The following is a 14397-nucleotide window of genomic DNA, read 5'->3' as shown; positions in this document are numbered from 1 at the left end:
GTAGCGGCAGGACCTTTAAGGGGTCAGTGTAATAACCACATTATTGTTGAGTGAAGAAACATGGCTTACACGACGGCGGAGCTGGTGTGCTTTGAGTCTGTAACAGACGTCAGGCAGTAAATCCCAAAACAGCTTGTGACACGTGCCTTTTCTTTTTAGGAATCTGAATAGATAAGAGGCCAAAGGAAAGGTAATGCTTTCCTTACAAATACAAAGAACTGGGCTTCCCTGGTGGCGCAGTGGTTGAGAGTCCGCCTGCCAATGCAGGGGACACATGTTCGTGCCCCGGTCCGGGAAGATCCCACATGCCGCGGAGCGGCTGGGCCCGTGAGCCATGGCCGCTGAGTCTGCGCATCCGGAGCCTGTGCTCTGCAACGGGAGAGGCCACAACAGTGAGAGGCCCATGTACCGCAAAAAAAAAAAAAAAAAAAAAAAAAAAAAAAAAAAAAAACCCAGACAACTAACAACTCCCCAGCCTATGGAGAAAAGGGATGTGAAATAGCCTCCAAGTGCATTTCTGACAACTGAATATTTTTCTGACAACCCAAAACACCCTTCCTCTTAGGCATAACTTCACCACTGACATTAAAACAGTCACGAAATCTGCATTTCCAAAAATCAAGGAAGCTGCTGGCTCCAAGAGAATGAGTCTTCCCTGTAAGAATTTAAGGAAAGCCTCAGGCATGAGAGCAGAGAAGGTCAAAGAATAGCCATCCTTTCTTCCCACTGTGCCTTGGAGAACTCTGCAGAGACCTCCCAGAGGCCAAGAAGAAAGTCAGCTGATCAGGTCTGATCCCTCAGGAAACTGAAAATGGCCCAATTGATTTTTGCATTATGGATACCTTCTGATTTCTTCTTTAAAGGCTTGAGTTAATTTTTAATCCAACTGTTCAGTGTAATGGTCAATAAACTTTTTGACCCTTCCAAAAAAAAAAAAAAATTAAGTGGCTCCCAAGTTGCCATAGTAGCTGTAAACTCAAAGTTTCTAGTAAACCAAATTCTACTTAGCCTTACAGAAAAATCAATACTTTAAATTTTTAAAGTATTGGCAATAAACCCAAATGATGAACTCTCATTATGAAACAAAAATTTATGTGCAAAGCTAACGCTGGTCTCTCTGATCAATGTCTTAATACTGCAGTCATTCTACTCAAAAACAGACTACTTTAACTTTACTTCCTTTGTAAATTACTTAATTGTCTACTACATGGGTGTTCCCCTACTCATTATACTGGTAAGTAGATAAAGTTTGATATGTACATATGTTGTTCATATCACTGCCATTTAAAATAACACTTTCCTGGGACTTCCCTGGTGGTACAGTGGTTAGGGTTAGGGTTAATAAGACTCCGCACTCCCAATGCACAGGGGCCGGGTTCCATCCCTGGTCAGGGAACTAGATCCCACATGCAGGCTGCAACTAAGAGTTTGCATGCCACGACTAAGGAGCTCTCGTACTGCAAGTAAGACCCGGCGCAACCAAATAAATATCTAAAAAAAAATAACTTTCCCTCATATGCTCCATTTTCCATGTATATGAAACAGATCTTTAGGTTTTATATATATTTAATACTTTTAAATGTATCTGTGTGTATATATACCTCTATCCCTATTCTTATAATTCGTGAGAAAGAAATTACATGGGGGAATCAGTCTGACTTTTCCATTCTCATCTATAGGAATGAGAAAGTGCTCTTCATTCATCAGATTTGTATGAGAAGATATTTGCACTGGTTCTAGGATAAGGCTATATGGATTAGCAGAAGAGGTGATATTTATGGAGTCAGAAGGTTTATGCCTGGTTTTGTTACCTCTAGTATGTGACCTTGGGTAAAATCATTTATCTTCTTTGAAACTCAACTTTCTCACCTGTGAACTGGTATAGTGATACAGGACTTGTCTCTCCCAAGTCTTTTGTGAGGCTTCAAGAGATAATGTGTGTAAAAATGCATTTAAAAACATTTTATTGATTAATATAAAATACTACTATCCTTGTACTGAAGTGATAACTCAAAGCCAAAAAATGCAACATATGTAAAGTAGAAATAATTATTCAGTATAAATATTCATTTTTAATTTCAGTAAGAACTTAATGCTATAATTATAGATTTCATTATGTAAAAACAATATAACCTGGCCCAGTCTACAAATTATGAAATGCAAATAGAAATGCATACACATTTTTACAAAATAGAAATGCATACACATTTTGATTTCACTAAGAACTTACGAAACCATACGTTTCATTATTTAGAAATAATGACCTAACCTGGCCCCTTCCACAAATATAACGATTGTGCAGTGTAAATATAGTTGTAGGAATACACACACATTATCATTTACTAAGAGGTTACTTGGGCGTATGTGCATTGGTGAAACATCGTATTACTGAAACACGCCTGAATTGAATTGTGATAAATGACTTTAAATGCATTAAGAGAGATTGTTCTTTGAAGGGATTGTGCTGTGGATATGTCTGCAAAGCAAATGTTCACTTCCCAATTCATCCTTGGCACGTGGGAAACAGGACGTGAAGAGAAAGGAGCACCGCCCTGGGAACCAGCAGAACTGGCCTTCACTCTGTCCACAATCATTTAGCATTTACTGTACGTCAGGGATTGGTCTCGGTGCCTGAGATACATCACTGAGCAACGCAAACAAAAATCTGCCCTCGTGAAGCCTGCGTTGAGGTAGGAAGGACAGCAAATCGCACAACGTAATAAGTAAATTATTAGAAGGTTCTGAGCACTATGTAAACGAGGAAATTGTAAGCTCACTGTGTGTTATGAAAAAAAGACAGCAGCGTAAGGAGAAGGCTGTGAACACAGCCCGGCAGCTGCCAGTTTTAAGTAGAGAGGTTAGGGTAAGTCTAATTAAAAACGTAGCGGGAAGAAGCCACACAGCTCTCAGGAGAAAGACCCAGCCAGAGGGAACAGCCAGTGTAAAGGCCCCAGAATTTGATACTGACAAAACAGTCTTGTGAAAAAGAGAGTAACGCATTTTGCTGATGAGTAAACAGTGCCTCAGAGTGGCTTGATCGAGGGCACAGAGCTGGTCCACAATAAAGCCAGGACAGGAAGCCAGGTTTCTTGCTCTTGGTCCAGCGCCTTTCTTCTGTTTTGTAGCTTTGCTCACCAGGCACAGAGGAAAGCACCCTGTTCCTCTAAGGCACTGAGTAACGTAGGGTGTCATCACTGTCTAGGAGGTTGCTGTTACTCTCATTAATCAGGTCCACAGATATTTCTTGAAAGGTAGAGAAAGCTCAAAAATAATTTCATCTTCCCCTCCTATGGTTTATTTTTCTCCTCCCTTTACCTGAGCTTCTTTTCCTGGGTGGGTCATCTTAATAGCAGATTATCAGTGAAAGTAAGTGTTATTTCTTTGGACATTTGATAAAGGAAAGGTGTTCAACATGGAAATAAGTGATAAAATAGAAAGCTTTTGTGACTTAACATGAAAAAGAGCTGATGAAAGAATGGAGAGAATGTGGAGGCCGGTGACCGGAGGAGAGAGGTGGGCAGGAGCACAGAGAGGGGTGAGACCTCCAAACACCAGAGGACCAGAGCCCCAGCAATAAGCTACTAAGTGAAAATGATAATGAAATAACAAGCTTCAAGTAAAAAAACAAACAGACCGCAAAAGAGGAAACCTGTAGAAAAAGCAAAAATGGAAAAGGGGCTGGAGAGAGGAGATTGAAAGATATTTTCAAGTAAAAATATGAGAATATTAGACAATAAACAATATAAAGAAAAAAGAGAGTAAGAATCAGATTTCCGACACAGTAGCCTCCAGAGCTGGTGGAATTACTAACAGCCAGAGGGAACAGGGGCGAGTCTGAAAGGTGAGTAGCTTTCTTTCAGTCGTGCTAGGTTTAAGGTGGCAGTGAGGTTGTCACGAGTGGAAAGGGTCTAGCAGATAAGAGGTACATTTGGAAGATGTGTATCATCTAGAGCTGTTTTGTCTCAATACAGTAGCCTCAAATCAAGTGGCTGTTGAGAAACTGTGGCTAGCCTGAATTGAACATGCCGTAAGCATAACACACACCAGATTTTGAAGATTTCATATGGAAAAAATATATAAAATACCTAATTTTTTAACATTTATTACACGTTGAAATAATATTTGCATGAATTGGGTTAAAATATTAAAATTAATTTCACCTGTCCCTGTCCTTTTTAATGTGACTACTAGAAATTTTTAAACTACATATGTGGCTTGCATTATATTTATCCTGGATAGCTCTGATACAGAGCAATACTAGGTATGTTTTAGGATCACACATGGGGAAGAGAATTCTGAGAAGAATCACAGACATTATTTAGAGGTGTCTCGACTGCAAACAGATATGGGAGATAGAACAACACATGTCATTACTGAACACTCGCAGCACTAAACTAGCCACATTAAGTGCAGTATCTTAGTTGTTCCTCAAACCATCTTATGAAATAACAATACTGCTTCCTTTCACAGAAGAAAAAACTGAGGCCTAAAGAAGTTAAGCTGCCCAAAGTCACAGTTAAATGCTGGTGCTGGGATTCAAACCCAGGGTTGACTCCACACCTGGAACTCCAAATTGCCACATCAACCCCAGAACAATTTACACTCTGCAATTATTAAATTGTTAAATTTTAAATGGCTACATTTAAACTAGCAATTTATTATAATGGTTCATTGTCAGTCAGTGAAACACTAACGATGTCTTAATTCCATTAAGAAAAAACACAAGTGAGCAAATTCATAACTTCAGAAGTATCACGGACTACTGATGTTGACATACTTTGCCCATGTTGAGCCTAAATAAGAGCTTCCAGGGCAACGTCTTGCCTTCGGTCACCATCTACTCCTAATACCCAAACCCGACAAGTTGGATGGTACACATCCGAGTGCCGAAGCGAGGTGATCCTGGGTGCAACCCTGACCAGTAGGGCCCCGCCTTCTGAAGATAAGTGGATCACATCGTGTATCCAGTTAACAAATTGTCAACACTCTCAGACTATGAAAGCACCTGGACCTCCCCAACTGTGATTGAAATGTTTTGAAGGAATCAATTATACCTCAACTAGAAAAACGTGTCTTGAAGGAAGCTAGATTAAATTGCAGCCTTTTGTTGAAGAACCAAAAAGTAAGCTTATTCAGCTGGGTACGTTAAAAATGGATTTTGTACTCCTTGATAATGCTTTGCTTTTGAAGAAAAAAAACGGCTTGATATTTTGACTGGAGTCATAACACAGCAAAATCTCCTACAAATATAAACTTGGTTAAGAATGAGGTGTCTTTCATTTGTGTTTGGTTGGCTGGTTTTAATTTTAAAGACAAACTTACTTTTCTTTCCTTTTTACCTTTAATTTCACTACCTATCTGGACAAGACAGTAATCATAGAACCGCAGAACTTGTATAGCGACAGCCATAATTACATCATTTTCAGAAACTTTCCCAGGTAGATTTTATTAAGCAGTTTGGCTCCGATTATAAAAGCACACTTCCCCAGGCTTAAAACAAAGGATTGCCATAAATTTACACTCTGCAAGTGGAAAAACAAAAAGGGAATTTGAAAGAAAAATATGTTTTGGAATAAGACTAGCAGAGGCATCATGAAAGGCTGTTCACGTTGGACCAGGATCCTGAGGGGTGGCTCTGAACTGAACCACTAGTTTATTTATGGATTATAACCCCTACGTCACACTCTCTCCGTCATTTTTTTTTTTTAAGTGAGAAGACTTGGATTTGGACATTAAAAAAAAAATCTCCTCTGAAGACCCAAAGTTTCTGAAAATTGCTTTTCTGAAGGTAATATCATGACTGTATAGAGCAGCTTACAAGAGCCTGCCCTTTATTTTGGCTCTTTTAGGTTAATTCCCATGACTCTTCCATCCAGTTAAGGAGATATCCTTGGACTTTGTTCCCTCACTCGTTACAATTCATAATAATTTGGAACAAAGGTGCAGGACCTGAAGGAGACAGCCAGTTAGCCCTAAAATGCTTTGTCCACCCAGGTGCCAAGAGCATGGTCAGCTATACTCTACCATTGAGGGCCACCAAACTGAGTCCCTCTTCTCCAAAAGCATCCCCCTCCGCTCAACTTCACCTGTGATTATCATTACAACTGTTCACTGGATAGATAATCCCGTAGTGGCACTGTTTCTCATTTGTACATTATAACATTAGCATCAGCATGCTGCTTTCCTGGGCTAATTCTTTTAATTTACTGAACACCTGCTACGTGTCAGGCACTGTGGTAGGTACTAGTAACAGCCGTGAAGAACATGACCCAAAAATCTCTGCCCTACTGAAACTCACATTCTGGTGGGGAACGTGTTCAATAAGCTCCATAGACTAGATAGTATGTTAAATAATAGAGGCTAAAGAAGAAAAAAAAAAAAAAAAGCAGACCAGGGTAACATGAACTGTGGTGGGTAGGATGCGAAAGACCGGAATTTTAGGAAGAGTAGCCAGAGAAGGCTTCCCCCGTAATCAGGGAGATAGCGTGTGCCTGAAACAGCAGAGAAGACAAAATCTAGGGTTGATTGGTGTCCGCTGAAGCGGGGGAAAGGAGATTCGCATCCGAAGAAGCCCTGAAGTGGAGAGGAGACCATATGGGAAGGAGGAGAGAAGCAAAGATAGAATAGTGACCACTGAGGACAAACGAGGCTTCACATTTTGCTCGGACTTAGAGCCTGGCACCTACTTTCCTTTTTTGCAGTCACACAACCAGGCTCTGCCGCCAACACTCTCGGCCAGTTCCTGGGGCACGGGCACGCGGGGACACCCCACCCCCTCTCTCCAGGAACAGAGCTTAACGCCCCTCAGAAAGCGTTATGAATTCGGGGGGGAGTCGGAGCCTGGCAAACTGGGGGGGGGGAGACGAGCTGTCGGAAAGAACACAGCAGCGGTCCCTCCATCCCGGTTCACACGTAGAAACCCACCCCCCGACCCCACCGTGCAAACCCGGGGAGGTACGGGCCGGCGCACAGACACACCCCAGGAACTATAGGCACCGCGCGGGCAGGAATTCAACCGTTTGCGCCCCAAAGCCTGAACTTCCCGCGGCGGGGTCGGTCCCGCGCGAGGAGGGCGCCCTTCCCCGCGCCGGGAGCGGGAGTGCGGCAGGGGACGCGCGAGAACAGCCGCCGCGGAAAGAGGGGGCGGTTTGGCGGGCATCCCAGCCCCGGCCGGCCGCGTGCATGCAACAGGGGGCTGGACGCAGCGGGAGCCTCGAGGAGCCGGTCGGGGCCGCGGACCCGAACCAAGCGCCCGAGACCCGCGGTCCCCCCTCCCCCCACCGCGCCCAAACGTTCACCGCCCCCTCCACAGGCCCGGGCGGCACGGCCCGGCCCGCAGACAGCGACGGGTTCCAGCGGTCGAACCCGCAGCTCCCGCACCGCCGCTTCCTCTGCCCCTTCCCGCCCGGCGCGTCGGTCGCTGAAAGAAAGAAAGAGGCAGGCGGCGGCGCGCTGCCCCCACTCACCATGATCCGCGGCGTGGCGTGGCGTGGCGCGGCGAGCCCGGCGGTCCGGCGATGCGCTGTCCAGGGTAGCCGGCGTCCCTCTGCCCCGCCCTCCCGCCGCGCCCGCTCTTCTTACCCCCACCCACGCCCGGCGCGCGCACGCCAGCCCACGCTTCCCCGCCCCCTCGGGCTCGCGCCGCTCCCGCTCGGCGCTCCGAGCCGCAGGGCCGTTTCGGGAGCCCGCGGCTCCCCGCCCCCTCCCCTAGCAGGGGCTCCGCCGGCAGCTGCGCTATCAGGGCGGCGGGGGAGGGGCGGGCAGCCGAGACGGCGGCCCCGGACGGCTTCGCACGCGGCCCCCGGGCGCCCGGTTTCTCCAGCGCCACTTCGCGCGCCCCCTGCCGGCCGGGCGGCGATTTGCAGGCCCAGCTGGCGCCCGCGGCGCTCGGCCGCTCAACGTTGGCGGAGCCTGGGCGAGGACCCACTCGTCACCCGCCACTGTCCCCCGTCCCCGGAGGCTGCGACGGCCGCGGAGCTGGGGGAGTGGGGCTGCAGAGGACCAGGGCATCGTCCTTCTCTTAGCTGGCTCCGTGGCTTATCAAGCACAGGTTAAAGAGAGACTAGCTGCTACTCACGTAGGTTTGCAGGATGTGGTGTTTCAGATGTAGGGGTCAATAGGGTTTCTTTTGGGATGAGGTCAGGGGCGGATCAGTCTCAGCAGGAGATTCCTTGTCTCACGTGAATCTACCTACAGAGGATGACCTTAGTCTATGGGCTTCTCAGCTGAGTCCACTAATGGTTAATTCAACACTTAATTGTGAACAGAAAGTAAAGGATCTTATCTTAGATACTAGGCTTTTAATTAAAAATATATTTTTCTCGCCCAAGTGAAAGATGTGAAAAGGTAGACTTTCCTATTTTAAGCATTAAGAATGTGTGCTGGAAGGAAATTCACCCAGGTACCAAATATTGATATTAAGTGTTCCCCCGCAGCCGTATTATGAAATGATTTTTCTTTATATTTTTCTCCTCATTTACCAGGTCTTTTACATGCATTATTTTATATTTTTAAATCCACAAAAGTAGCTTTCACATTCTTTGGATATTGAACTAGAAAAATACGGGATCTCAATTTCACTGTGCGATTAATCTGATGTAGTAGAATGTGAATTCTCAACGTACCCTCAGACATTATTGTGTATAAATTGCACCTGAGGACTTAATCAACTACAGCGACCTGGAAGCATTAAGGTGGTCTCAGGTGAAGACCAGGAATACAAATTTTTAACAAGCATCACAAATGATGCTGATGCAGGCAGGTAGGCCATGGACCACGTTTTGAGAACACAAGTCCATCATCTAGGAAAGGCTTTAGTCTATTTTTCTAACAACAGTAAGGGGAAAAAAGTGTGATAACCAGCCTCTAAGCATTCTGCTGTTTGCTTGTAGGAATTATACTATTGATGTCATCTATACCTGGCAAAGAACACCAGGTTCACATATGGAAGGAACCCTTAAATTTTGAATTATTCCTGTACTTCCCACTACCATTTAGCTTGATAATCATTATTTTACGTTTATTATTTAAAAACACACATCAACCCACAGGTCCAGAAGGAGGTCTAAAAAGTCACCAATATATTATCTATTACTTAAAATATTATTTTATGGCTTTTCTTGTCACTACAATAAAGGAACATAGGAGATGCAAATGCCAGAGGGTATTTTTTCCCACCAATTAATTCATTAAATAGAAAAACGAAGTGGGTCTACCTCTATAAACACAGAACTGGGATCATACCTTAATATTCTGACCAGAAATAAAATGAATTCCCACTTATTTATCAATAAAAATATCTTAATATGCCGTCAAGATGCTTTTACAAGATTTTTCTTCCTTTTATTATTCTCTTATGTGGATTACTCACTTATAATTTATTGTGACTTTAAATCAATCTGCTTTTCTTCAGAGGATTTGTATTTTTAGACTAATGATAGAAATAGCCTCTGGAAATCACATTCTTTCCCTGGCCATATACTCTGCCTTTGTGTAAAGACAGCTCTGTACCTATGGGTATGGTCAGGCCATTCAAGATGGCTGTTCCCTTGCTCTCTTTATATCCCCTGCTCCACCAGTCCAGCTTCACTCACATGACTAACCAATCCTCTTAAATATAAAACTTAATCAGTAACTGCCTACGTGCTTGCCCCCTGCCCCAGCTGCCCGTTTCCCTGGTAACTGATGAGGCAACCTGATATCAATTCCCCCTATAAATGGTAGCCTCTTTCTCCCCTGGGTAATGAAGGTTGTTGCTGTGTCCTGCCTGCCATCTGCTGTACATGGTAGGGTACAGTTTCTCCAGGACCTTTTGTTTCAGATTTGTAAGATCCCCTATCTGTTAAGACCTTGATGTCTCTGTTGCTGTTTCCGGGCTCTTTCTTTGGTCTCCAGCCTGGGCAACTACACGGCATGCAGGCCTGCGAGGTGCAGTCCAACACTACCAATTTAGAAATGAAAAATAAGAGTAAAGCCAGACGAAGCCACACTGGTGCAATTCAATTACCTCCAACAAATTTAGGGCATATTTTACTCAGTATTATCAGGGCTAAGGATTTATGACAATGATATATGTATATACCACTTGTTTGGTTGTTGTAGAGTAACAAGTGGACAATCATTTCTTCATATCAATCCAGGTAAAAAGAGATTTATGTTCATTCATTTAAAAATATTTACTGAGTACTGTGTTCCAGTACAATATTCTAGAGCAAGGATTGGCAAACTACAGCCACAGGCCGAATCTGGCCAGCTGACTGTTCTTTGTAAATAAAGTTTTATTAGAACACAGCTATGTCCATAGGTTTACATATTGTCTGTGGTGGCTTTCACGCTACAACGGCAGAGTTGAGTAGTTGTGACAGAAAGACCATGGCCTACAAATCCTCAAATATCTACTGTGTGGCCCTTAACAAAAAAAAGTGTGCCAATTCCTGTTGACTCTAGATGTTATAAATAAGGCCTTGAACGTGATAGGTCCTTTTCTTTCATGAAGCTTCTATTTTAATGGGAAGGAAGAAGACAATAAAATAAGTTTAGAGAAGTGCTGTGAAGAAACACTATTATGAGAGTGTGATGTGGAGGAGGAGACACTTTAGATTGGATGGTAGGAAAGGTCCCTCTAAGCCAATGATGTCTGAGTTGAGATCTCAGTGGCAGAACAAGCCAGTTATGAAGCCGTGAGAAAATCTAGGGGAAATCCTTCTAGATGAAGAAAACAGCAAATGAAAATGCTCTGAGACAGGAAAACTTGGGCCCTACCTTTGAGGACCTAGGTCCCTAGGGATCCTCGCCCTGGCAGAACAGTCTCAAGTGATGTCTACTGGTCAGTTCAAGAAACCCTGCTGGGGCCATTACTTTGTACTCTTACAGCCATTTGACTGTATTTATCTAAGCACTGAAAAGGAAAAAAAAATTAACTGAAGGCTTTAATGTGATTGGTCCTTTTCAAGGAAATAGGTCAAAACTCAGAAGGAGAATGGATCATGAAGAATTTTTTGAATGAAATATTTTGGTTCTTTCACTAAACTAGATAGAATAGTACATGACAGTAATCTTGATATGGTCTGTCCACCACTCTATAACTAGTTCCATTAAAGGTAATTTGTAATTAATTTAGTTCTACAACTACTTCAGCTTATGTCAGAATTTGACTTATAATGTTAATTCATGGACTTCCCTGGTGGTACAGTGGTTAAGAATCTGCCTGCCAATGCAGGGAACATGGGTTCGAACCCTGGTCCGGGAAGATCCCACATGCCACGGAGCAACTAAACCCATGCACCACAACTACTGAGCCCACAAACCACAACTACTGAGCCTGTGTGCCACAACTACTGAAGCCCGCATGCCCAGAGCCCGTGCTCCACAACAAGAGAAGCCGCTGCAATGAGAAGCCCGTGCACCAAAACAGAGTAGCCCCCGCTCACCACAACTAGAGAAAGCCCATGCACAGCAATGAAGATCCAATGCAGCCAAAAATAAATAAATAAATAAATAAATTTTATTTAAAAAATGTTAATTCAGACTATCTTTACAGATTGTGTCACATAGTAGACATTCAATCAATATTTAAGGCAGACTTGCCCCCCATCTTTTTTTTTTAACCCCATGCCACCTAAGGTTTCTGTGACATTCTAATGAGTATCTCATTAGATACAAAGGTCTTTGGAAAGTATATTATCATTGGCTAATGGAAGTGTAGTCCCTGAACAAACGCTAATTTAATGATATCATTTATAGAAACAATATAGTGAAAAGATGTGGTCATGACCATTTCAAAGCCTACACTGTGCCAGCAGTTTAATACATAGTGGTCATGGTGGATGGCCTCTTTCATCGTGCAACTTTGGACTCACCCAGCTGCCCCAATCTTTGCCTCACCTCCACACTCTCTAGCAAATAGTGCATAGTTTGGACCTTGCTAAATAAATTGCTGCTGTTGAGTATACACAATTTTATCATCCAGACTAAGCTGCATCCAGCAGCCAGACTGTCTCTTGGAACCTTAGCATGCTGTTTTGTGACAGTCCTCAGAGCATACTAATAAGTACAAAGGCCTGACCACCGTTTGAATCCCTTAAACAATTTAAAACAAACTGATGTCTGGGGAATAGGTCAATAACCTTTACTCCATTTCTGGAACAGAGAAAAAACAAATAGAAAACACACACACACACAAACACATGTTTTCACGAGACTAAGATACTTTACTCTGACAGAAGATAGGTTGTGTATCAAAATTTTAAGTGTGGAATAGAGACCAAGGGAGAAGACATAATCTCAGAGGCCTCTTAATCATCTAATAAAGTCTTCAAGAAAAGAAGGCAATAGCAACTTTGAATTCTACTGTCTGCAAATGAGGAGAGCTGAGGAAATAAACTGTTAGCTTTGAAACAAAGTAGAAACCCTTGCTGCAGCCCAGCTGTGGTGTGTGTGGGGGGTCTTCTCAGACACGTGGCCTTGTTAGCATCATTGGTGGATGTCTATCTGCACTCTTTTTATCTAGTGGTGTATCTTGAATTTACTGACACTGAGTATCTATCCACAGCCTAACTGAGAGAGGAACTTTTTATGAGAATTTGTCGTTTTTGTAGTGTTATCTGAATAGTCTAAATCCACCCCTGAATTAAGCTAGATCTTTAGAAAGCTGAGGACATGGACTGAATCCAATTGGCCCCCACTAAATTGTTTGACTCAAATGAACTCTGCACGATACCATCATTTTATTAAATACTGTAAGAAGCAGCCCTATGAAGTATTTTATTGTGTTTATCTCAACGTAGCTAACGTTTAAAAATATTATTCTCCCTGCTAGAAGGGACCTGAGATAGAGATACTTAAAACTTATTTTTCTCTGGCTTTAGTATGTATGTTTGTACTAGAATAACTTTCAAGTGTTCTAGTTGCTAGAATAATCATCATAATAAATTCGAAAGAGTTAATCAAGTAGCAGATAACTCTGGGAAGGCCAAACCTCATTCACTCATTCATTCATCCATTCAACAGGTTTTTTTGAGCACTTTTCATGTGTGCATTTGCCACCAGTATGCCTTCTTGGGTAAAGAGTCTACCCATTTTTTTTATTGGGTTGTTTGTTTTCTTATTATCAAGTTTCGAGAGTTCTTCCTATGTTCTGGATATATTGTAAGTCCTTTATCAGATGTGCATGGTGCAAATATTTTCTTGTAGTCTATGGCTTTTTTTTTCTTAACAATGCCTTTCAAAGAGGTCTTAATTTTAATGAAGTCCAAGTTTTCCTTTTCCTTTTTTTTTTTTTAATGAATTGTGCTCTTGGTGTTGTATCTAAGAAACGTTGCTTTTCTAAGGTCACAAAGATTTCTCCCTATGTTTTCTTCTAGAAATTTTGTAGTGTTATGTTTTGCATTTAGGTCTATATGATTTTCAGTTAGTTTTTGTATTTGGTGCAAGGGATGAGTCAAAATTCCTTTTTTTTTTTTTTTTTGGCATATAAATGTCCAATTGTTCCAGCACCATTTGTTGAAAATACTCTTTTCTTTTGAATTGCCTTTGCACCTTTGTCAAAAATCAACTGACCATATATGTGTGGATCTATTTCTGGGCTTTCTATTCTGTTCCATTGATCTATGTGTCTATCTTTTCACCAATACCAGGCTGTCTTGAATACCGTTTCTTTAGAGTAAGTCTTGAAATCAAGTTTTATAAGTTTTCCATTCTCTTTTTCAAAATTGTTTTCACTATTCCAGCTCCTTTGCTTTCCCATATAAATTTTAGGATTAGCTTATCAACGTTCCACAAAGAAAATTCTTGCAGAAAGTTTGATTGGGATTGTGTTGAATCTATAGATCAATTTTGGGAGGGGCTTCCCTGGTGGTACAGTGGTTGAGAATCCGCCTGCCAATGCAAGGGAGTTGGATTTGATCCCTGGTCTGGGAAGATCCCACATGCCGCAGAGCAACTAAGCCCATGCGCCACAACTACTGAGCCTGTGCTCTAGAGCCCACGAGCTACAACTACTGAGACTGCGTGCTGCAACAACTGAAGCCCGTGCACCTAGAGCCTGTGCTCCACAACAAGAGAAGCCACCGCAATGAGAAGCCCGCGCACCGCAACAAAGAGTAGCCGCCGCTCGCCACAACTAGAGAAAGCCCACGCGCAGCAACGAAGACCCAACACACCTGTAGCTTATGTAATATTGTACATCAACTATATTTCAATTAAAAAATGTCTTTTATATCTTACTTTCAGTTTAACCGTTTCTGGAGATCTTCATTTCTTCGTGTGGAGTCTACTTTCTGTCTAGCATCATATTCCTCTGCCTTTCCTTGACCTTTTCTTGTGGTATAGATGTTCTGGTAATAAATTCTCTGTTTTTGTTTGCTTCATATTTATGTGAGATTTTAAATACTTTACCTG

At 42.7% G+C, this 14397-nt stretch overlaps 1 protein-coding gene across 1 annotated transcript in view; it reads right to left on the bottom strand.

Moving 5' to 3' along the window:
* Nucleotides 1-7537, bottom strand: part of ELOVL2 (ELOVL fatty acid elongase 2) — a 59870-nt gene extending 52333 nt beyond the window's left edge. The window contains exon 1 of the mRNA XM_082638869.1: nucleotides 7467-7537. Coding sequence (XP_082494995.1) covers nucleotides 7467-7469 — 3 coding nt within the window. The 5' untranslated portion in view covers nucleotides 7470-7537. The remainder of the gene's footprint in view (nucleotides 1-7466) is intronic.
* Between the last annotated feature and the right edge of the window lie 6860 nt (nucleotides 7538-14397).

The sequence above is a fragment of the Mesoplodon mirus genome, assembly GCF_964341445.2.
Source record: "Mesoplodon mirus genome assembly, chromosome: 12".
Taxonomy (NCBI): Eukaryota; Metazoa; Chordata; class Mammalia; order Artiodactyla; family Ziphiidae; genus Mesoplodon; species Mesoplodon mirus.
This window is presented reverse-complemented; position numbering and strand designations above follow the sequence as displayed.